General features: G+C 33.3%; 1 protein-coding gene, 1 long non-coding RNA gene and 1 pseudogene across 3 annotated transcripts; 1 reads left to right on the top strand and 2 right to left on the bottom strand.

The window, feature by feature from the left end:
- Positions 1 to 210: 210 nt before the first annotated feature.
- On the bottom strand, positions 211 to 12,581 carry LOC129880686 (dolichyl-diphosphooligosaccharide--protein glycosyltransferase subunit 2-like). Of its 2 annotated transcripts, none has more exons than XM_055954840.1 (20): positions 12,524 to 12,581; positions 12,260 to 12,398; positions 10,364 to 10,556; positions 10,182 to 10,271; positions 9,847 to 9,909; positions 9,681 to 9,750; positions 9,237 to 9,301; positions 6,200 to 6,254; positions 5,927 to 6,054; positions 5,729 to 5,844; positions 5,485 to 5,554; positions 4,282 to 4,383; positions 4,066 to 4,155; positions 3,821 to 3,969; positions 2,765 to 2,876; positions 2,604 to 2,687; positions 2,344 to 2,424; positions 1,992 to 2,216; positions 1,486 to 1,608; positions 211 to 496 (listed from the first exon to the last, which is right to left on the bottom strand). In XM_055954840.1, the coding sequence occupies exons 2-20, from the start codon at positions 12,394 to 12,396 to the stop codon at positions 380 to 382; spliced, it is 2,070 nt and encodes a 689-aa protein (XP_055810815.1). In that variant the 5' UTR covers positions 12,397 to 12,398; positions 12,524 to 12,581; the 3' UTR covers positions 211 to 379. The 2 variants fall into 2 exon arrangements, with proteins under 2 accessions (XP_055810815.1, XP_055810814.1); XM_055954839.1 differs by having other exon boundaries at positions 12,499 to 12,580.
- A 4,082-nt stretch (positions 12,582 to 16,663) lies between these two features.
- On the top strand, positions 16,664 to 19,913 carry LOC129876683 (uncharacterized). Its single transcript, XR_008763399.1, has 3 exons — positions 16,664 to 16,868; positions 17,757 to 17,807; positions 19,656 to 19,913. It is a non-coding gene; the product is annotated as an uncharacterized LOC129876683 (long non-coding RNA).
- Positions 19,914 to 21,315: 1,402 nt separating this feature from the next.
- Positions 21,316 to 21,752, bottom strand: LOC129876673 (mitochondrial import receptor subunit TOM7-1-like; annotated as a pseudogene).
- Between the last annotated feature and the right edge of the window lie 2,719 nt (positions 21,753 to 24,471).

Here is a 24,471-nt window from a genome sequence, read left to right as displayed (position 1 = left end):
ACTAAATATTGAAGCAGTCTATAAACAGTCCACCCCCCACCCCAATAATTAAGATAAGAACTTATGAATTACACTATATTTTACCCACAACTAAGAGAATAATGGGAGTGTATCATGCTGTCAAATGAGAATTTCCCAAAGGCAAGGGAAAACACTCTTCACCATACCAAAGAGAACAACAGGCACCTTAGGATACCATTTCTTGCAAAGGAAACAGCAAAAATTGAATTTTTCACCATTAACTGTGGACTAAATATCCGATACACTTGTGTCATAAATAATTTGTCCTACAAAAAAGATATGAATATGTCTGATCCTCTTTCTCTAGAAGAACCCTGCTTCCTCACATTTATAGGTTAACGAAATCTATCTATCTAAATCAAGCAGATTTCAACTTGGCAGATGTTGACGCCAGATGTGAAAGGGTTCTGTGTCCAACAATCAGTAAGAAGATTCCTAAGAATCCAAGCGCTTTCAGTGTTGTGAACAGATTCAACTGCACGCAGAAAAACAAAAAATTATGTAGAGTCAGCAGGCAAAAGTATTGCCTAACAAATAAATCTGCATGCGGAATTAGAGCCTTCCATGGATTTTTAAGGGCAGCTGAACACCCTGCAGTTTTTTCCCCCCGGCAGGCCATTTAATTAGGATTTCACTGTCAATTGAAAAAAGTTAAGCTGAAGTGTAGGCAATGAATCCTTATTCCAGTTTTCTATCTCTGCCGGTGCTTACAAGTACTGATCTACCTGTTAATGTTTTATCAAGAAGCACTAGATATAGAAGGCTGCCAGAAATCATACCTAAGCAGAATCAGGACTAACTCACCATTTTTAAAAAGGTCAAACAAACTGCCTGGTACTAGTGATGAAAATGATAGCTACAGTGAAGAGTTTGACGCTTCTGCTATAGCTACACTTTTCAACAACTAACGTGGCAGTCATGAGAAGGGAATTGTTGTCACCAATGTCAGTGGGACCAAAAGAACCACATGATATTTTGTAGTTCACCTTTGATAAATGCCCTGAATCTTATATATTAAAACATTTGAAGCAGACTAAAGTTTAAGGGAAACTCTCAGATTCAGTTAATCCTATTAGCAATTAAAAAGGACATTTTCTAATACCTTGCAGAACTCCAATAACTAATAATGAGGATTGCAACTTGTAAGGATATCCTCTGACCAATATTCCTCAGCTACCAGTAATTTGGTTCAACCAATGGGAGAGAAAAAGAAAGGGATAGGGAACCTATTTCCTTCCTATCTAAGCCCCCCCCCCCCCCACACACACACACACAAAACAAACCCCAACCCGATGTTTTATAAAAACTAGAGAGTAAAAAGAAACTATACCTAACAGAAGTTTTTAATATCATAAGCCATCACTCCTACCCACTCACTAAAAATGAGTCTTTGCAACCAAAAGTGCAGCGCTTTTGAAGAAAAGAGCATAATAATGATATATAGGTGGCAAAAAAGAAACCAACCTTCAACCAGAACAGAAGATAAAGTGATAGAACAGCTGCAATGGCAAGGTGGAAAAGAATGGCAAATGTTGCAGGTGCTGATGATGTTGGGAAGTTCTTCAGGTTCACACGCAGTCTCAAAAGCTTCAAAAAGACATGAAAGCATGATAAATTAACTACAACAAAGGCATTTTAGGCAAGAGAGAGGATGTTAAGCTCCACATCCAAGCCAAGACAAAGCAACAAACTGAAATAGAACCAATCATACAGCTATTATCTCTTATGTTTTCTTTTTTTTTTAAATGGTGTTGTCAAGGAAAGATAGTGTGCACCAAAACTAATCCACTGGGTACATATTACCCCCATCAGTACAAGTACCGGGTAACTCCACCTACCAAGGCTTAGAATTATCTCTTCTTTTGTTATATTTTTGCCCTTTTTTAAGTGTAGGGAGGGGGACACTGCTATTCATTACATTTAACTTATTTTAAAAAAAAAAATCAAGCATGGTTCAGAGAAAAACCTACCCCAACCAAAAATCCAACAAATGGCAAAAGAACAAGGGCTAGAAATGCATAAGAAAGGTTCCTCGGAGGTCTTTTCTCTGGAGCCCTGAAAATGTGAGCTATTTCTGCCTTGGGCCCAAATCTTGAGGAAGGGTCAACAGCCTGAGGAGGTGGGCGTGCTGCCTTCTCTGGAGGATCAGGCAAATCTAATTCAACAGAACCCAAGGGTTGCAAGAATGAGTTCTCCTGGAAGAAACAAAATGGTCAGCTCAAGATATGACAAAATGTTTCAGATCCAATATCCAAATTTCTCTATAGCATGTAAAAATATGGCGCTATATGCAGCTTTAATGAAGTTGGAATCCATACATACCATTACAGCATCTCCAACAGTAAGTTGAATATCATATCTACCCGATAGATAGAAAAACTTTTCAACAAGTCCGAGGAAATCCTACAAGACAGAATGCCAATGAAGAATTCAGCAGTTAGCTCCTTTAGAGATAGTTTTGGAGTTAGAGGCAGCTGCACACGCTTCTTCTTGGAATTGGAGTTTGTGCTGAACTCGTAAAACACGTCCACATTATGTTAAGCAGTAGCAACAGAATACAGAAGAAAATGTAAGAACTTAACTAGTATTATTTCGAATTGTTTTCCAGAATTCCCCACCATAAAGATATGCTCCACCTTGCTCTCATGACTCAACTTGAGGAAAGCCTGCAGAACATCTCATAAGTCCACCAACTGGATAATAAAGAGTGCAAGTTATTGAACACATAAATCATGATCCCAACCTGGTGTGGCTTCAAAGCATGCCCAAGAGGAGAAGTTAATTGAAAAGACAACCGTAGTTTTTGAAGATGGTTTGCTGATAAAGAGAAGGAGTTCTCTCCAACCAAATCAAGCCTGTATGAAACACCCCCAAGAAAAAGATTAACTACTAAAGGCATATAAAAATTTAATGCATACAATTTATGTGTAAATAATAAAAGACGGTTCTACATGGCTAGTCAAAGAAGTTAGAACAATAATTTCAGTGCTTTACTTGTGCCTTGTAAAGTAGGAGAATTTAGATGAGATGCGGTCTCCAGGTTTTCAAGCTAAAACAAGTTCAACGGAAAGAGAAGATAGGTAGTGCCAATCTAGCATCAAACTTCACCAAATTTATTGGCATACAATTACTTGTATTCCAGTGCCAATTTTCCAATTTTTTATCTCAGCAAAGAAGTCATTACAGAGTATGGAAAGGTCAAACTACAAACAAGTAAAATTTTCAAGTCAAATCAGCAAGTATTATGACTTTATGAGCATTCTTGCAAACTAGCTTGTTACGTGACTCATATAACTTTTTGAATTGAAAAACTTAAAAGGTCTGCAATCAACCATAGGCAGTCAATGTCAAGTTGATCAATGATAAAGAAACTCTGACTATTAAAACCTTTAAAAGAAGTCCTTAAATAACAGTTTGGTAAATTGGTTTCACAGTTCCCTAGAGACTCTACTTTCATAAGCCGTGAACCTCTACCAGTTGTCAGAAGTAAATTAAACTATTAAAAGCGACTTACAGGAAGTAGAAGTGGATAAAGAGCCAGCTGTAGTAAAAATAAATACTATAACAAAATAGCTTTAAGAACAAGAGGAAAAGAGAGAAAAAATGTGTCTCTATGTTCCTTATTTTGAATTGGCAGTATCACCTACCTGAAACAGATATAAGTTCCACTAATGACATTGACTATAAATATATATGTGCAGAAAATGGTCAAAAGAGCAGCCAATGATTAAAAAGGGGAACTTCTTCAAAATGGATATCATGAAAGAGATAAGAAGGATAAGAAAGGAAAAGAACATACTTTTTACGAGTTTCAGTATTACCAAGATCACCATCAAGAACAGAAATCTCTGCATTATCAACTTTAATAACTCCTGTGACGTATATGGGTACTTTTGTTCTTCCTCCAGTAGCATGGATCATTTTAAGCTCTGAATCATGAAGAACAATCTACAAGATCATCAAGAGGAAAGGAACATAAATTGGTCAAATGAAGATCGACACAGGAAGAAAATTTTGATAAGGAAAAAGAAGAAGATGTCATACCTCAAAACTGAAAATGTAACTGCCAACATCAATGTCTTTGGGCAAAGCATCCAAGTAATGCACGGCATTTTTATGGTCAAATTTGAGATCCTTTGTCATGGGGGCAGACAAATATTCACAAAGTTAATAGCAAGCAGAGATGCTAAAACTACTTTCAAAGAAAATAATAAGAGTTATATCTTATGCACGAGATCACAAACAAAAGCCCCTTAGCACCTGATCAATAACAGAGGCATCCTTTGAACCAGAGCTGAAAATCTGCTTGAGTTTGACTGTCAGAGAAGGTGCAGCAGCCCCCAAAACAGTGTTTACGTTTACCTAATTGGATCAAAGATATCAGTACATCAATTTCAGATATGCTGGGGAAACATATTAGAGCAGCAAGATAACCGAATACATGATACAAGAAAGAATGCATCACGTTTCTCCTCAGAGGAATAACTGTTAAAAAGGCACACACGAATCACGCTAAAACATTGCAACTAGACACAAAGCAGGTTGTGTGCTTTGTCTAGTTTATACAGAGTTTGGGTGATGGCACCGAGTTAATGAGGGGGGTTTCTTAGCAAAAACCAGTCAACCAACTTATTTTTTTTGTAGAAAGATTAAGACCGTTTGGATTGGCTTATAAGTTGCTTATAAGCTGTTTTCAGCTATTTTAAGTGTTTGACTGGCCAACTTAAAGCCATTTTGTGCTTAAAATAAGCCCAAAAAAATAATTGGGTCCGTTTGGCTTAACTTATCTAAAGCAGCTTATAAGCTGAAAACAGCATAAGCCAAAAAAATAAGTTGGGCTATCCCAACTTATTTTTTTAAAGCTCATAAGCTGCTTAAAATAAGTCAAGCCAAACAGGCACTAGGATTAATTTAAAAGATAGATAAGCTCTGCTTGAAAAAGGTGGCACTACACAGAAAAACAACTAGTTAATATGTCTGAATTAAAAACTTAAAATGCATTTTGCCATCTCATTTCTCAAGAAATTTAATAATGTCTTTTATAAAGAAAATTAATATGGTCTGGGACGTGATTGACATAGTTTTTACTTGACATACTTGGTTGCAGCATTTCAATTCCTCCACCCTTAAATTGGCTTTTCTTTTAGTTATTTTATGTTTTCATTGTGTGCCTTTTTTATATGTTAAGATTTTAGCTTAAAACAGCATCAGATTTTTACACTTTTCAGTGCTTTTCATTGAAGCCACTAATTCTCATCTGGAGTATACCCTCTCTGAATCTTATTTTTGTAGAGATCTCTATGTCTCAAGTTATCACTAAAGAGACACCCAAAACTGGAGAATATAGTCTCAAAGACTTCATAGTCTATATCCGAAAATTGAGGAATACAAGGAAAACAATTATGAAAGAAATATAGAGTAATGTATTCAGAATTCAAGAGAATTATATTAAAAACGTCACACCTTAAGCTGGTCCTTTCTAGTCAACGAAAGCACACTGGTAGGGAGTGATAAAATCAATGGAATGGAGACCCTGCATTTCAAGAAATGCTTGATATGTAAGTATAGAACTGGTGCTGGACTGCTTGCAGCAACGATGCTACATCTCAACTCTACCAACAAAAAGCCCAAAACACAACATTTTACAGAAACGAGGCAAAAGCATAAAAAAACAGAAAAAGGGAAAATGAAGTATATTGCTACCAACCTATTGTTTTCCAAGGAAGCCAATGCTTCAATTTGATGATACAAGTCCTTTGCATTTCCAGGAACTCCAACACCAAGGAGAAACCTTGCCAAACCTAAAATTTTGTCACCTGGAAGCTGCACATCATAAAGGAAAGTATTGTCAAGAATGATTGTCATCAAATTAGAGAAAGAAAATGACATATACTACACAACATACATTTAAGTTTTCAGTAGACACTGCAGCAAAAGCTGTAATCCCACGCACTACAGCTGATGAAGCTGAGAGGGGACCCTGATGTCCATGAGCATCAACAATTTTGTCATCAAAGTAATAGGCTCCATCATCTGTAATATGATATGACAAGAATAGTATCATAGACGTTCATTTATTAGAACAAAGGAAACTTATGAAATTTCTGATGAAATCTCTGTTATAAAATGTCACCTTCACCAGTTCACAGAAAGAAAGAACAAAAAAAGAGGTATATACCATATTTCTCCAGACCATCGAGCAGCTTCGATATATCATTTTTCACCATGCTAATCTGCCAATGCAGAGTAAATATGGGGTTGAATACAAAATACAAAAGATATTACACAGAATTACATGAGCAGGAATAAACAAACATCAGAAGATTAATGGCATTATGTTTAACCAAGTAAAGCATGCAATCACTTTAGCATGTAACCTGAAATAATGGTCAAACTGAGCACAGCATAGACACAAAGCCATAAAAAACTTCAAATCAAGTAAGACGAAATGTTGGTCTTTATTTTTTGACAAGTGACTCAATGTCACGAGAATAACTTTGATGTCTGCTTTATCTCCTGAATGCATGTTTGCTTGAAGAAATAACTATATTTCCTCATCCTTTTTTAACTAAAAAGAAAACAAAAATCTTGAAATAAGAAAAAAAGCTACAGATGTCACTACCACACGAGATGCATTATTAAAGTTTCCTAACCCCTTTTGGCACCTCTTTACACCCATGGATATTTTAACCCACAGGAAAAGGAAGGCAATCAAAGACAGTTTTGTTAATCATTCTCTATAGTTAAATCTTGAATGTGCAAAACTTAAACTCACATTTAGTGACACCCATATAACTGCATATGAAATACATCCCAGTGTAACCCACTTCAGTAATAGCTGCTGTCCACCTAACCTTCAATGCCAATTTTATCTTGACAACTCAAAATGATGTCATTGATATCACACCTCGTCTGTGTTATTATAAAAAAAAAAAGGATGGATCTACTTGGAGCTGTTGGGAATACGTGAATAAAATTTATGGTGAAATGTTTTACTTGGATTATTAGGAAGGAAAAAGGTGATGTCTGATTACATTTGGAACACAATGCACCGAATGTAGCTTTTCTCACATCATGCTGGCTTAAACTATGGATAAAAGAGAGTATCTCATGTCCAATTTGAAGTACGTTGCACTTGTTCTTGATGTTGTTTCATATTGTTTGTGATAATTTGGAATCTAACTTGCTTGATGCTTCAAATGTGACTTTCTGGGGTGTGATTAAATAACAAGGTTCTATTGTTTTTTGAAAGATGAATAGAAGGACCACACTGAAACCAAAGAAATCAGCATGGGAGCAAGGAAAAAATTACTGAACAAGATGGAGGAGTGAAAGAGCTGAACGAAGAGACTAAGTTCAGAGAAGTATAGCACCTAGATACCAGAGGTAATTGAGACGCCTAGTGCCTAAATTCAGTCGCATGTGGTCATGTAGAGCCTACGATCGACCTGTGTCCCATTATCTACAGAATTTCCACCATCCGCATATTGAAAGAATGCTTTCCTATTAGATCAAGGATTAATTTTAGGCAAGAATTTGAAGAGGAGAGAAGATTCTTGAAGAAAACCTCTCCAAAAGAGTTTCCTCCTTAGGATTATGATATTGGATACTCTTACTTTCAAGTTTGGTGAGCTTCATTATTCTAGGAACATGATGGAAGTCACCATGTATTTTACTTTTACAACGCACTTTTCTTGCTATATATCAAAATGAATGTGGGTTATTAAGTTATTTATCCAACTTCTGCTTATGTATCTAATTGATTGGCCATCAATTAGATTTGTCTAAGGAATCCTACTGTGAACAGAAAAGAGACTTTCATAACTTAAGATTCGAGTAGGGTAGGATCAAGACAACTAGATAAGTTGGTTCGATTTATGTTTACAATAGGATATACAAAGTACCAACGAACATTATTTAGCCCATTATTGAACATGACACCAGAGCATTTTAATAAATGTTATTTGCGTAAGAATATCGTGGAATCGCATCAAGTTAGGCTGTCTACATCACACCACCCTTAGGTGGCGGCCCTACTCTGCACCCTGTGTGAATGAGGGATGCTTCATTCATCGAATTGCCCTTTTATTCGCGTAAGAATATAGAAATAGGTCAAGAGATAGGATTATATGCAAGTAGGAAGATACTTGCCCCAGGATAATAACCAAATCCATTGAAATAAAGTGTAGAGAGGTACAATCGATTAAGAGGGAGTTTGGATTGACTTACTTTAAGTAGCTTTTGGCTTTTAAGCTCTTATTTATTTTTGGAGGTGTTTGGGAAAAAGCTAAAAATGTTTCTAAGCACTTACTTTTAGGCCAAAAAAGTACATAAGTTGGGTAGGACCAACTTATGGCTTTTAGCTTTTAGCTTATAAGCTACTTAAGAAAGCTAATACAAATATCCCTTAAATGAAATGTTTAGAAAAAACCATAGTCCTAAAGCCTTGATCCACTGATTTATGGAAGCATTATAATCATCATTAATGAGACCTCAATTAATTGGTAGCTACACTAATAATCTCATCACCAAGTGTAGTCTACAGAATACAATTGCATCAATCTTGGTACATAGCAACCTTTGGTGCCAATTCTTCATGGAAACGATACTCTAGTCCCTTAAAATTTCTTGTTATGTCTGTGTCTACTTGCATGTATGTTGGAAAGCAACATGTGCAACGTGTGATGTAATATTATAGACAGATACTCTTCGAAGAAAGAGATACATAATTTTAAGTTAGCCCTACTAGTCTAATGAGTCCAGCAAAGACATAGATCACCTTTTATTACGTTGCAATTTTTCATCAGAGCTACAGAGTGGTTCTCTTTGTTCTTTGGGAAGTCCTAAAGATTGACCCAAAAAGAAAAAGGGAGCCACTTGGAGGTCAACACCACCATGTCATTTTTTGACTTATTTGAAACGAAAGAAATAGGATGCCATTTCATATGAACAAGACAGACATTAGAAGTATCAAAAAGATGGCCAGTGGAGTTGCGACATAGAAAATCTCAATAAAAAGAATCCCATAGAGCCACATTTCGAAGGAAACACCACTAGGAGGTGATTGCATTAATTTCATGGGCTCTTCATAAAATGCAAGCTAGACCACATTTAATAGCAGGCTTGTGATAGCTAAACAAGACCATCTTATGAGTTATGATGATGGAAGTATGAATTAACTCCTCAAGGATGATAAGAGGACAAATTTTACTCACCAAAGATTGATCAATCTCAGAAGAAGCTAATGAAATGACACCAGCCAGGCTCTCAAGTGCAATTCCTGTAAAAAGTGTTTTATCAGGAAAATGCAAAGAAGAACACCATAATGATTATTTTGAGTTAGGTTTCTCTTCAAAAAGTTCTCCAAACCCTGAAAACAATTTTGTGTGGTTTTAGAAAAGACAGTTTTTCTTTTTGGAATACATTTTCTAGTGGCTTTAAAATAACCAATAGCTATTTTTGTTGTTTCCAGAATATATAAACTTTGGGAATCTTGAAACAAGACTAACCAAATCAGGCATTCTATTTGCCAAAAGCATTAACCAAAAATTGCTTTTTTAAAAAATATTTCCAAAATGTTGCCTAAGTGCTTAAGAACCTGAAGGAAGTTGTCCTACAGAGACTTGGCTTTTTCTGATATAGGAATAGAGAATAATTACCTGCAGCATAAGTGCTAGACTCAGGATTGTTGGAGCTATAACGCCACCTTCCATCACTTTGGCTAAGAGCCTGTCAAGAATACTAAATGTCATGCCAAACACCTCATAAAGACGAAAAAGAGTCAAAACTCCAGTAGTATTGCAAACGTGAAACATAAAATGAAACCTTTATGGCACGGACAACTGAATCGGCACTTTCAAGATGTACATCCACGTCAGAACTTAGGCCCTACAAAGTGAAGATGGCATGTAAGAAACAGAGAATCCTGACTAAATACAATGTACTTGTGAAGCACACATAATGCATAAGCAGATCATGAGATCTACAGATGCTATCAATTTCAAACAGAAAGAATGGCTATATTTTAGATGCTTCTGCTTTTCTTCCATTTTCTTTTTTCTTTCATAGGATTTGAGGTGATGGAACCATTAATGAATCAGGATATCAGTTCTAATAGTTACAGGTGAAAAGAAAACAAGAGGCATTTTCCCATGCATTACCTTGATAAGAACTAAACTTCCAACTGAGTAGTAGTAGTCAAGAAGTGAGCTGGCACTTTTAACAGCATCCTTAAGTCTTGGGGCTACGCCCTTGAGAAAAAGAAAGCGAGAAAAGTGAATATAATGCATTTAAATTAGTTTTCGATCAGTATATTGAAACAGTTCATCCAGCTCAAACATACTGCAAATGTCTTCTTGTTAAGCTCGCAGTTCAATAACCCATTAACTCTTAATGCCTGGAACAGATCTTTCAATGCTGAAGAAGGAGATGACAAAGTGTCCACCACCGTCCCACATGTAGCAGCCCTTTGGTCAGGCTGTTTCTTAATTCCAAGAACCTCAAAGGTCCTTAAGGCCTCGTATGTTTCTTCCAGACTGGAGAGGTAACATAAGAAACATATTAGACATGCATCATTTACGTTTCAAGAATACACAGTTATTGCCAGACATGAAGTTGTATAATGTGAATGGAAACAGAGGGATTTCCCTTGAGAGCCAATTATAATTTTTCTAATAGGTGAATGATGTTAACACAGATAGTCGAATGCACATAAAATATCAGTCTCCTACTGATTCTGAAAACAGCTTATTCCTTAAGTAGCCAAACATAGTTCTCCTTTTCCACTTATTTCTTGCTATGGAACAGTTTGCATGAAGATTCTTCAAAGGAGTAATCGGAGCAAATTTATAAACTGCTATTCCGCTAATAAGAAAACAATCCATCCATGGAAACTACTAAATATAATACAGAATATTGTTTACTAAATGTTTGTCGGACGCTCTTATTACAGTCGTAGTCTCTGAAGGATGAGAACCAACTATGTAGTATCTACATCAGGAATTCAAGTATTGTATACGTCATTAGTCCGATCCTTTGTAGGAACTACCCGTAATAACGAATTAACAATATGTTACCCTTAAATTATTCTTACCAAACACGAAAAATAAACAGACTACACATAGTTAGAACTAATAGTCCGTTAATGCTATCCTTCACATACAGAATCTATAAAGTTCACAATTCTAGAACTCTTATGTGACCCAAACACTACTACAGTTATTTTTTTCCTGATAGACTGTGAAATTAAACCGATCAACCCCAAAAAAGAAAGGCAAAACAACACAACAACAAAAGCATACTCAGTGTATTCCCACAGAGTGTGGTCCGGGGAGGGTAGAGTGTACGCATATCTTACCTCTACCTCAAAGGTGAGGTCCGTTTCTGATAGACCCTTAGCTCAAGTTAAAAACATACTAAAAAAGACGTAATGAAACTATAAGTGACAATAGGCAGTAAATAAAACAACAGATAGTAGCACAACAATAATACAACCAAATAATACTATCTTTGAACTACACGAAACAACAGGTATCAACAAAATCAAAGAACAAGAAACTACAAGCATAGCACTATGACTACTAGAGAGGGTACCAAGACAATACACTCCTACCTACTAGCATGAACACACTCCTACCTACTACTAACCTTTTACCCTAATTTGCGTCCTCCCCGCCTTCCTATCTACGGTCATGTTGGTAAGCCACATGTCTCATGTCTTGTCTAATCACCTCTCTCCGATACTTCTTCGCTCTACCTTTAGCTCTCATGAATCCATCCATAGCCAATATCTCACACGTTCATACTGGAGCATCTGTGCATCTCCTCATCACATACCCAAACCATCTCAACCTCACTTCCCAAAGAAAAAAAAGACAAAGAAGAACCCAAAATCCCAATTGCAGTTGAATGATAATACTGACAACAGTAAAGCTAGATTCCATCTTCAGTCTACCAGCCATCCCAAAAATTCCCACTACACTATCATCACCCAATTTAGTACTTAACAGTGACAAATTTACATCATTCTGCAAAGATCATCGAGTTAAACTCGCACGAGAGGCCCCAAAAGGTAGTGATTTAAACATATGCTATGATATCATTCATGGGAACAAAGCTAACTAAGCTCAGTCTATGTGAGCTTTTTCAGTTTCATATAGCTGATTCCAACTAGTTTGAGATTTGATGTATAACTGATTTATCCGGAGAAATAAGGATTTTAGTGAGGGTCTAATCAAACCTCGACAAAGATCCATGAACAGGATTAAACAACTCCAATGCAGCAGATCGGTGAGAATCGGAGATTGGTTTGAAGATTGCCGCTTCACAGATCAATGTGGACAATGCCAGTACCAGAAATCCTAAAACTTTCGCCATTCCTGTAAAGAAAAATCACACAAAGAATGAAAATGTTAGCAGTATAACTACATAGGAACGTATCGAAATGGAAGTGAAATCACGGAGATCTTCGAGAGTTACTCGAAATGAGGGAGGGAGGACGAACTTTGAGAGTCTGCGCTACTGGGGAAGACCAAAGGGAGAAGTGTGAAACATATGCAGAAATTTTTGGTGTCATATTCCAAATATGCCCACTCTGCTTATCTTATTGCCAAACATGTCCACCCTCTCGGGGCGGGGTGTCTAAAAATCGAACCGACTGATAAATCGAATCGAAAAAAATGTTATTTGTTTATTTCTATTGAGTTATTGGATTAACGGTTATTTAATGATTTTATAAAAAAAAATATTGGATTATCGGTTCGATATTGATTTTTTAATATTGGGTAAATCGATAACCCATTAAGACTATAATAATTTACTATTTTAATTTTTACTCATACATAAATATCAAAGTATCAAACAAAAGATATTAATATAATCATTATATCGGATTATCAGTACCCTACACAATTTACAGTTCACACTATATTTATCTTTAGGCGTTAGTATTGCTTTAGATTCACAATGTCAAAATCTAAATAACTAAGAATGACGGCGGCGGCTACGATTTGCAACGACAACAGCAAGGGTTAGGCGATGTCTTGAGTTGTGAATTGTGAGTATTCACAACAAAAACGTCTGATTTGCTTGTTTTATTATATGCCTATATTGTGTCAAATTGTTGGAGAAGTCTTATATTTATTTTGAAAGCATTTTCTTATTGGTTAAACCGAAAACCGAACCATTAAAAGACCAAAACTGATAAACCAAAAATCGACAACAAATATCTTATTGGTTTGGTTATCGATTAGGATATTTAAAAATCGAAAACCGATAAATCGAATCGATAATACTTAAAACCGAATCGAACCGAACGACCGATACACACCCCTACTCTTAGGTGGCTCCATTGTTCGGTACCTACATTGGAGTTTGACTAATATAAATTCGCACATTGCAAAACTTATTTCTAGGTGCGGCACTCTCAACATAATTCTGTTAGCTCTCAGAACTTGAACATGTAGTCACTAATTAAAAGTAAAGGAATCTCAAACATCTCGCCATAATTCATGTTGATGAGTGGCTCGTTAATAAACCAAGCATGTGCTTAATACAATGGAAATATGGTTTGTCATAGGATTTTTAGTAGGCGCTTAAACATTAAAAAATGTAATATTTTAAACATATTTGAAAATTAAATTGTATTTAAACATGTATTTAATTTGAATTTTTTTTTGAAATTTTAAAGTGGAAAAATTGTTCCGAATAAAAATGTAGTCAAAATCACTTTTCAAACTTGAAACTCATCTTCAAAGTTTGGTCAATTAATCTTATTATTGACTATTGTATATTTATTAGTCAAGCCTTAGTGTGTAATAAGGGTAAGCTTGAGAAGCCTTAGTGTAGTATAAAGATTAGGCTTGAAAAAGCCTTAGCATGATAAGAGAGTGGAATGATAAAGGTTTGTCGAGTTGGCAGCAGAATGAGGTGGGGTGACTTGAGATAGAGCGTATAAATTCCAAGGTAATACTACTCATAGTAAGATTGGTGTTCAAGTGGTTCGGGGTCCTAAATTTATCTTCAAATTGCATGTTTATGTTTATTATTTGCATAATATGATGCAGGGGATTCAGTTCGATCGATGATGCCTACCAGCATATGTTTTTTGTTCTGATGCTACTTTTGCTACTCCACTTGGTATATTCTGGTTGCAGAGTTTAGAAATGTTTTGTAGTTGAAGATGATAATGATCTCCAACAGCTTCTACTCCTATTTTCTTATAATGAGAGCTGTGTCTTATTTCTTTTATAACTTGTACTCTTAGAAGCTTTTGTACCTATTTAGACTAATTCCTTAGAAGGATTGTATTGGTGTTTCAAAAGTGTTTTATTGTACTCGTAAAAGATGTTCTATTTAAATCAAATTTGAGATCTTCTTTATTGTTAAAAATAGTGAAATATGGTGTTATTACTTATTCCGTATTACTTAGTTTTTAAATGGGTGGAAGAATTCTCCTATCTAGGTGTTAAAATAGGTGTTCACACGGCCCGATGGGTTGGATCGTAACATTTGGGTTCAAGAACCTTATTAGGTACAGATGCAACACAATTTTCTGCAAAATTTACTAAATCCATGTAAATGTACGTCATTCAATTAGTTGTCTCTCTTTCATCTATGGATTAATTATGATGTGCATTTCTTTCAGATTTTTCGGACCAACCGAAGATGTATCTTCTTTAGAATTTTGCTTCATTTTTGCCCTATTTGTAGGAGATAAATTGCCTCGAGGCTTCCTGCTCCGTTGCATCCTTCCAGGAGGTACTGAATCCTTTGAATAAGACTAATATCTAGGACAAGAAACATCTTGGTATGCATTCCCACACTTGATGTCAAGATCTTTAGAAGAAGAAATGCCTATTTGGCCATAGTTAAGGAAGCAAGAAACATCTTGGCATGCATTACCCTTGTTGTGTTGTTGCTCAATGAAAAATACAACTGAAGCCTTTTTCTTTACCCAAATATGCAACATGAACACCAATATTGTCAACCTAGTCTGACAAGACCTCAACAAATTTGTAACTGTACTTTTCTCATTCTTAAAATAGGGTGTCACACCCTTCTTTTCTCTTCTGGATGCATCTTTATTTAAGAAAAACAAAGGGTTTTCTCAATTGGAGAGATGGTCTTGATAAAAGATTATTTTATTTATTCAGAGTCGCTACTTGAAATTGAGTTACGACGTTTCAAGTCACCTTTTAAATCCCTAATTAAAAGAAAATAACTCTTTATTATTGGTTTATTAATACAAAGACCACGTAAAGAATTTTATTAACTAAGGAGAAGGTATATAAGGCACTCCTTGAGTCCTGTGATTTTAGCATGAATGCTTTTATCGACTTAGACTCAACTTAATATAATTTTGGATAAATTGCATAAGCCTTGATTTGTTTGTATTTTTTATTGTTGAACTTTTCAGGATCTCCTAGATGTGTAACTATATTCTTCGTATTGACAAACATCGACTTACAAATATAACTGCCTTTTTCGCTCATGAATCATTTTCCCACAAATTTAGTAATATATTTTTAATACTTTTATTTTTTGATTTGCGAGGAAAAGAAAATTTACAAAAATAAATTAATATGTTCTTTGAGCTTTGTTATTTAATATTTTAGCTAGGGTTTTATTTTTGGCTATTTTTAAAAGAAAAAAAAGTAGACCAAATAGATGTTACCACATGGAAATTCATCCCAATTCCTACCAAACCAAAACATACTTCATTTAGAAAGTGAATATTCCATTCTTCCTTTCCAATATTTAATCTTATCCAAATTTGTAGGAGCATTTTGGACAAGGGTTTGCAAAATTAAACACTACACTTTACCCCACAACCTAGCACTATAAAGCCATAATGATGAGGGTGGACAATTTTTATTCCATAAGGCGACAACCATTTTATTTTCCTGAAAACTCTAAAGAGACAGGATATCCCACATGAATCGCCATCGATAGCCACTCAAGTTCCTATCCCCTTTGTTTCAACACCCCTTATCTTGTAACATCAACGAGATTCCTTTCATAACCACCATGATGAATAGAAAGGTTTGAATTTTGAATTTGGATCTCAAAAATTTCACCCCAATCTACCCTAATTTTCCTCTATAAATGCCCCTTACTTCACTGATTCAACAAGAATATTCCATTCTTGACTCTTGCATCAGTCCTTAATTTCAGGAATCTTACCCAACTTATGTTATAACCCGTACTTTGCGCCTAAGGACATGTTAGGGATACTTGTAATAATTCAAGGGTAAGACTATTCTTGGTCTTGTGATATACAAGCTTCTTATGATTAATTTGGGAGGCAGAATTATTAGAAAAGGTTAAGGGTAAAAGTGGAATTTCACATGTGGAAATACTATAAAAGGGTGAGGACAAAATTGGAATTTGGTGATGGAAATATTGGAAAAGTCTAAGGGTCAAATTGGAATTTCACAACATGTAATTTTTATGAAGATATATGGGCTAGGTGCTTGGAACTTAAAAACTAAAAAATGGGCAAGATAGGCCCAATCATTAAGCCATGGCCCAAAACAAAACAAAAAAAAAAGATCCAAGCTCATGTAAATTCATCCATGTGATGAATGAAATAAAGAGGGCTCTTAGTCATAAAATCCTAGAAACTTCAAGACAAATTGAGAAGGAGAAAAACAAAAGAAGGAAGAGAAAACAAAGAAGGGAAAATCGGCCAAGAAGACCAAAAATTTACCCCTTCAAATTTCATCCCAAAAATTATAATTTCCTAGTATTCCTACTAAGTCAAGGGTGCTCTACAACATGGTGTAGTTGTTTTGGAAGTTTGGAGGCTTGTTTAGTTGATTTGGAGATTTGGAGAAGTGAAGGAAAAGGTAAGAATTAATCCAATTTCTTTGTGTTATGAAGTTTGTTGATGTTGTAATATGTGGAGGTGTGTGGAATTTATGAAAATATGGAAGTTTGCATGGTAATATGGTGCCATGTATACATGTTCTTATATGAGTAAGATTTATTCAATTTTTGTGTAGTATTTTTGTGTAGTATTTGAATAGTAGTTATGATAGTTATTTGATGTTGAAAATGGAAGTTGGATGAAATTTATTGAAGTTGGAAATATGGGTTAGGTGATGTAATGGGAAAAAAATTAAATTTGTATAATTTGTTAGTTGTGGTTATGATTTTGGGGATATAAATGAAGTTTAAATGGTGTAAGTTAGTATTAAAATGGGTTGTAGGAATTATGTAATTTTAGTATGATATTATAAGAATATGGAGGTAAGTTATTAAAAGTATGAATTGTTGTTGTTGATTATGAAGTTGAAAGAAAGAAATGAATTTGATTATGAAGTTGAAAGAAGAAAATGAATTGTAATATTTTTGTTGTATTTATGAAATTTTTGAGTGAAATATGGAATTGATGAAAATTGAATAGCTTACTTGGAATATTTTTCACCTATGTTGGAATGAGTTGAAATTAATTATGGACATGAAATATTCATATTTACTTGGAAATGCAAAGTTTGGTTGAAAGTTGTTGCACTAGTTGGAAAGAAACCAATTTATGTTATAGTGTGTTTAAATTGATTATTGATGGTATTGGTGTTGTTGTTGGCTTGGTTGTTGATATTGTGGCCGAGTTGTAATCTCGGGGTTGTCATATATATAGGGGAGATGCTGCCGAAATTTTTGTAGACAAGTATTGAAAAAATTGAATTCTTAAAGTCTTATGAATAGTAATTGATAAATGTGACCAATTGTAGATTTTGGTGGAAACGGGAATTGAAGTTGGACAACCGTAAAAAGCCAATAAGGTATGTAAAGCTTTACCTTTTTTTCACTTGGCATGTCCTAGATGTAATAGGAGTGGATACGAGCCTCGGGGATCACTCTATTCTTCGAAATCGACGCTCAAAATTTCTCCTTTTCTATTCAGTAGAATTGAATTAGGCATTTATGAATATTTTTGGAAAAATTGTCTAAACTTCTAGATTTAGCACAAATGAATTCCGACTACTAGGGGTGCTCACGGTTCGGTTTGGATCGGTTTTTATTTAAAAAATAATCAAACCAATTGAGTCGGATTTTCAAATTGTCAAATCAAACCAAACCAAACTATATCGGTTTTTACTATTCGGTTTTTATCGGTTTTTATCGTTTTTTTCGGTTTTTATTGATTTTTTAATATACCTTGTAGTCACTATTTGAATAAACAGAAAATAAATTTTAAAAGTATTTTCTTATTATAAATTTCATTGTAGCCAGTAGCTACTAGCCAAGATTGGCGCATACATGTTTAATAATAGAGAATGACTCACCTAAAGTTTTACTATTTGTAATTGTGAGTAGCTTTTCTGCGTATGAAGTCCACATTTTATTTATTTTTACTTTATTTAGTATAATTCAAAAGAATGACCCAAGATCAAAAATATAAAAACTCAATATAAATTATATTTTTTTCATAAAAAAATTAAAATACACACACATATATATACAAATTTAATTTTTAAAATATGTATATATAAAGTCGATTTGGTTCGGTTTTTTCGGTTTTTTTTAGACTTGAAACTAAAACCAAACCAAATATAGTCGGTTTTTAAATTTAAAAACCAAACCAAATCAAACCAAATAAATGTTGGGTTTTTTTTCCGGTTTGATTTGGTTATCGGTTTGGTTTGATTTTTTGATTTTTCGTGTTCAGCCCTACCGACTACCTTAAAACTTTTATAAATGACGTTATGAAGTTTAACGCACATAATTTGTATACGCCACCTCATTTGACCGAAGTGGGCCCCACTATTCTGAATTTTTCTTTGTTATTCCGTTTGGCTTATGTTAGGTGTAATTTGAGAGAAATTCTTTGCTACTCTTCCGAATATTATATGACTAATTATTCCATTAAGTTCTATAACATATTTTGAAACATGGAGACGATTCCAGAAAACTATTTTGACATAGACTATCGTGAGGTTGGAAAGATTTGCGCTATTATTATTATTCAAGTTCTTTTTATATATGATTTGTTATCGAAATCATGCTATCGAGTCTGTATAAGTATTTAATTTTAAATTGCATTTAGTTTCTCACTACTCTACTCGTGTATACTGTAACCACTCTTCCACTGAGCCTGGGCCAGGATATATTTTCGTGTGTATTTCTCTGCATTGTTCGCCGTGTCCCGACGTGAGGGGACAGGTATGACATGTACATGGGGTGGTGTATGTTATGTCACAGAGTTATGCTGTGTCATGTACACCTATGTTTGGGATATGATATGATCCGATATGATCCGATATGATATGATCTGATATGATTTGATATGATTTGATATGATTTGATATGATTTGATATGGCCATCTGATATGATATAATTTGTTACGGAGATATTTCCTACTCTGGTGTTATACTGTGTCGTGGCGCCGACGATGGGAGGGCGACCACATTTTGTTCACCGAGTCCCATAATGGGGCCGGATATGGCATATGTTTTTGCATATATGATTTGAGATTATGATAAGCATATTGAAATACTGAACATTTATTTTGTATTTTGTACATACTATTCAGATTATGATTTTATCTAGTACAGTCCATGCTTTACATATTCGGTACATTTTTTTGTACTGACCCCCTTTCTTCGGGGGTTGCGTTACATGCCCGCAGGTACCGAAGTTTGATTTGATGATCCGTCGGTTTAGGACATCTGCTGTGTTATTGACAGTGCTCCCTTGTTCGGAGCTTGTATTTTGATACTGACTTTATCTCTGTATTTTTGGATATGTTGGTCAGGGGTACGACGGGGCCCTGTCCCGTCTTATGACTATGCTATCATCTTTAGAGGTCTGTAGACAGAGTTATGTTGTGGGTTTTGTACATATGTCTTGGATTTTGTTTGTTTCATGACGGTCTATCGGCCCTCGTGCCTATATCTGTTTTTGTGATCTATTTAGTGATCTTTCCTAATTACTACCTATGTTTTCTCGACTAACATGCTAATTTGGGGTAAGGGTACGTTTAGGTGCTCAAATCAAGCACCAGTCACGGCCTACGGGGTTGGGTCGTGACAACTTAACAACAGAGTTCAAGTTCTCGAAAAGCTTTAGAAGGAAAACAATCCCCTTGCCCCTCTTATCACATAACATAAAAGTTATACATTGACTAATCCTCTCACTAGTTCATCAGTGTAAAAGCCTTCAAAATGCAAACATACATGATATGCTAAAAATTAGATTTTCGTGTAAGTCAAACCTGATATTTATGAGGAGACACCATGTGATTTCCATCAACTAATTCAAATCAATAGGTTCATAGCCAACTTCAGGACAAGCGAGTTAAAAACAACGTTTGTTAGAGAACAGCAAAAAATTAAAGAAACAAAAATGTTATCCCTATGCGCTAAATTCTCATTATGCGCAAACTACAAACAGTGCCGGTTCTATGCTTAAAGAAATAAGGCAAATATAGCTTAGACTTCCAATTTTTTGGGGCCTCAAATTTTTACCAAGAATAAATTATGTTATAGTAGCTTCATAAAAAAAATATTATTTATGATAAAACGTATAACTTTTTAACAATTTATGTTATTTTATCCTCTCTAACCCCTTTTTACACAGAAGAAATCAAGAAAATGTTATTTTGCCTTCTTACATTTTGTCTTTTTATACTCTATTTTTTCTTCAAATCTTCAATAAGACAGCTTAATACTCTGTCAAAAATAAGAATCAATAGCCAAAAAGTCTTGAACAAGTAAATTGCAAATTCTTTGTTTTAATTTCTTCTTAGATTTTCAAGCATTATAGCAAGCATGTTAAAATGGAGGTACATCAAGTTATCAAATTCTATGGTTATAACTCTTATTTTTATCTAAAATTTCTCAACTTATTACTTATAAAATTATGTTAACAATTCATATAATGATTTCCTCAGTGAAATGATATTTTTTAAACGTTGAATTGATAAAATCTTACCTAAAATTAATAATTGAAAGAAAAAAATACGTATGAAAAAATATTAAATAATAATTTGCATCTAAAATGCTAGAAAAATAAATTTTTAAAAATAAATACATATTAAGTTTGTTTAAATTTTAGGCCTTTAATTAAAATTTTGTTTTAGCCGCCAATTATGTTGAGCAGGCCTTGACTACAAAAGGCTGTTTACTCCATTAGAACTTATGACTTCCTCGTCACACAACTACTTAACAAATACTATTGCAACTCAAATATACAGAGACGACAAATAATTGAATCCCGAGATATTCCGAAGTAAAAAACGAATTAGATTATGGAAGTAAATATTCTTCAAATAAAGGAAAACAACTTGCATAACAGTAGAAAGTTGATCAACACATGTAGCTCCTACATATGAAAAACAAAAGCAAAATCCTAAAATCAACTGCTAATAAACGTCAAATTGAGAAATGTATAACCCAAACTACTGCATAAGACGAAAGATTATCGATCTGAGCAACGAAAAAAAGGCTGAAATTGTAGTTTCCATCGAATTTTTAGACATGGCTGAGAAGCAGAGAGAACGAGGGCTTGGGTTCGGATGATGACAAGGGGAATGAAGCCGTAGTGGGTGATTACTTTGGCCTTCCTCGCCGTCCATGTGCTCCTGTCCTTGGCGAACTTGTACACTTCCGTCACAGCTCCACCGTCCTCATCGACGGCGGCGGCGGCAGCGGCGGCCTTCTTCGTTTTCTTTCCTTTGGCCTTCAGCACTACCTTGGGTGCCATCCTGTGTTTCTTTGGCTATTTGTGTTCTCTGGACAAAAGCCATGGAAAGAAGTGATGGCTGAATTAATTCTTTAAATCGTCAATCAAGTTTTGGGAATTATCTCCAAATATTATTTTTGTTTCATTTCGAATTAAAATATCATTCAACAATTATTATTTTCCTCCAAAAATACTTAACATTTCAAAAATCTCATTCTCTCCTAGTTATCATGCCATGTTATTAAAGTCTCAATTTTTTAATAATAAACTTATTTAATTTATTTAATCAAAACTTTAATTTTATTCTTCATTTTTTTAAAAAAATAGATTAATTTATTAAGAAAAAATTTGCAAGCTTAAGAATCTTTTTCGGCACTTAAAATTTATATTATTTTCATAAATAGTTAGTTATGTTTTGAAAATTGCCTAACAAATCACTTTTATTTTTTTAAAAAATCTATTACTATTTTTTTTTCAAAAAATACGAAATACCTCAAAAATCTGTTTCTATTCTTGTGGACATGTCATATCATTAAACCATCATTTAAAAAAAATAATAGAGCTACTTAACTAATCAAACTTATGTCTCTATAAAAAAATTATAAATTATGTAGAAATTTATGGAGATTACAAAATAAAAAAAAAGGGCACAAATGATCTAATTTCCTGTAGATTTTTCTACCAAACAAAATTCAATGAAAAAATTTGTAGGTAATTATTACCTAAGGATTTTGAAATCCCTAAAGGTCTGTTTGGAAAGTCACCTAATAATTGGAATTGGTGTAATTACTAGATTAGTAATTACTAGCCTAGTAATTACATAGCCTAGTAATTACACAGTCTAGTAATTACGATGGCCTGTTTGTTTGCCACAGTGTAATTACAATTGTTCTATTTACTCGCACAAGTGTAATTACAAAGTTATATTAAATTTTTAAAAAAGTTAATTTTCTAAATTTAAAATTAATATTAGACAAATAAGGATCTTTATAAATGATATTAAATTAAATATTAATTAATAAACATATGTTCTTAACTAATATTAAAAAAATAATTTATTTATATTTTTTAAATTAGTATATTTTAAATAATTTAATCAAATAAACTAAAAATATAAGATTTTTATGAACATGAAATGTATGTTTGAAAAAAATGTTAATCATTATAAATATAATGATTAAATAATGTTAACATTCATGAAATGATTTGCACATCATGGTTTAGTTTTAACTTCAATTGAATTTTTTTAAAACTGTAATATTTTTTTATTATATATGTTTATAATTATACAAAATTGGTAGCATTATAGTAAGTGTTAAAAAGTTATTCTTCACAATAAAACAAATATAAAGTTTAAGTACGATAAATTAATGTATTTTAAAAAAAATAATATTATAATCCTAGTTAAATGAGTTTGATGAATTAAATAAGTCTATTATTAAAAAAATAAGCTTTAATGTCATGGCATGCCAACTAGGAGAGAAGGAAGCTTTTGAAGTGTTAAGTATATTTTAAGGAAAATAGTGATGGTTGAGTGATATTTTGATCCTAAATAAAACAAAAGTGATATTTGAAGGCAATTTTTAATAAGGAAAAATTACTTGATTGAGTGCTTTTTAAAAATTAATTACCGATTTTAGCGATTTTTTTTATTTATTACCATTTATAGCAATATATAGCAATATTATGATAAATCTACACTTGTATTAAAAGTGAATTATGCATACAATATAAATATATTATAAGTGTTTTAAAATATATATTATATTTGTGTAGTAAGAAACTGACATAATGTATTATAAGTCTATTAAAGTATGTGATAAATGTATTATCCATCTATAAAACTTGTATTATATATGTTTTATAAATAGTTCTCTGCAATATGTATTAAAACTGTATTATAAATGTATTATAAGTGTTCAGTGATTTTTTTTTTTTTATTGCTATAGATGGTAAATATTTTCTTAATATTGTATATTTATGTAAGTTTTACATTTAATAATTGGGTGACCATTTAGGAAATTAACTCCCAATTTTGATATTGGTTCACAGGAAAAAGACATAAATTCCCCCCTGAAGTTGTACCGAAAAGTCAGTTACACACTTAAACTATCATGTCGACCTATTACACACTTAAACTACCTAAAAGTGAAACTATTACACACCTGAACGCATAACACTAATCTCATAATATGTGGTGTATTACACTCGCTGTCACGTGATGTCATGTCAGTGATACGTCATCGCCACGTCAGAAACTATAATTTTTTATATTTTTTTCTTTTCTTTTCTTTATTAATTAACTTTTCTTTTATTAACTAGATTTTATACTAATTAACTCCTAATTAATTATTAACTATCCATCCGATTTTTATATTTTTTTTTTCTTTATTAATTAACTTTTTTTTATTAACTATATTTTATACCAATTAGCTCCTAATTAATTATTAACCATCCATCCGATTTTTTATATTTCTTTTTTTTCTTTATTAATTAACTTTTTTTTATTAACTATATTTTATACCAATTGGCTCCTAATTAATTATTAACCATCCATCCGATTTTTTATATTTCTTTTCTTTTCTTTATTAATTAACTTTTTTTATTAACTATATTTTATACTAATTAAATCTTTATTAATTATTAACTACCAATCCGATTTTTATATTCTTTTCTTTTCTTTTCTTTATTAATTAACTTTTTTTATTAACTATATTTTATACTAATTAACTCCTAATTAATTATTAAGTATATTTTATCTT

This window comes from Solanum dulcamara, chromosome 2 (assembly GCF_947179165.1).
Source record: "Solanum dulcamara chromosome 2, daSolDulc1.2, whole genome shotgun sequence".
Taxonomy (NCBI): domain Eukaryota; kingdom Viridiplantae; phylum Streptophyta; class Magnoliopsida; order Solanales; family Solanaceae; genus Solanum; species Solanum dulcamara.
The sequence above is the reverse complement of the archived record's forward strand: the minus strand, read 5'-3'. Positions and strand labels throughout refer to the sequence as shown.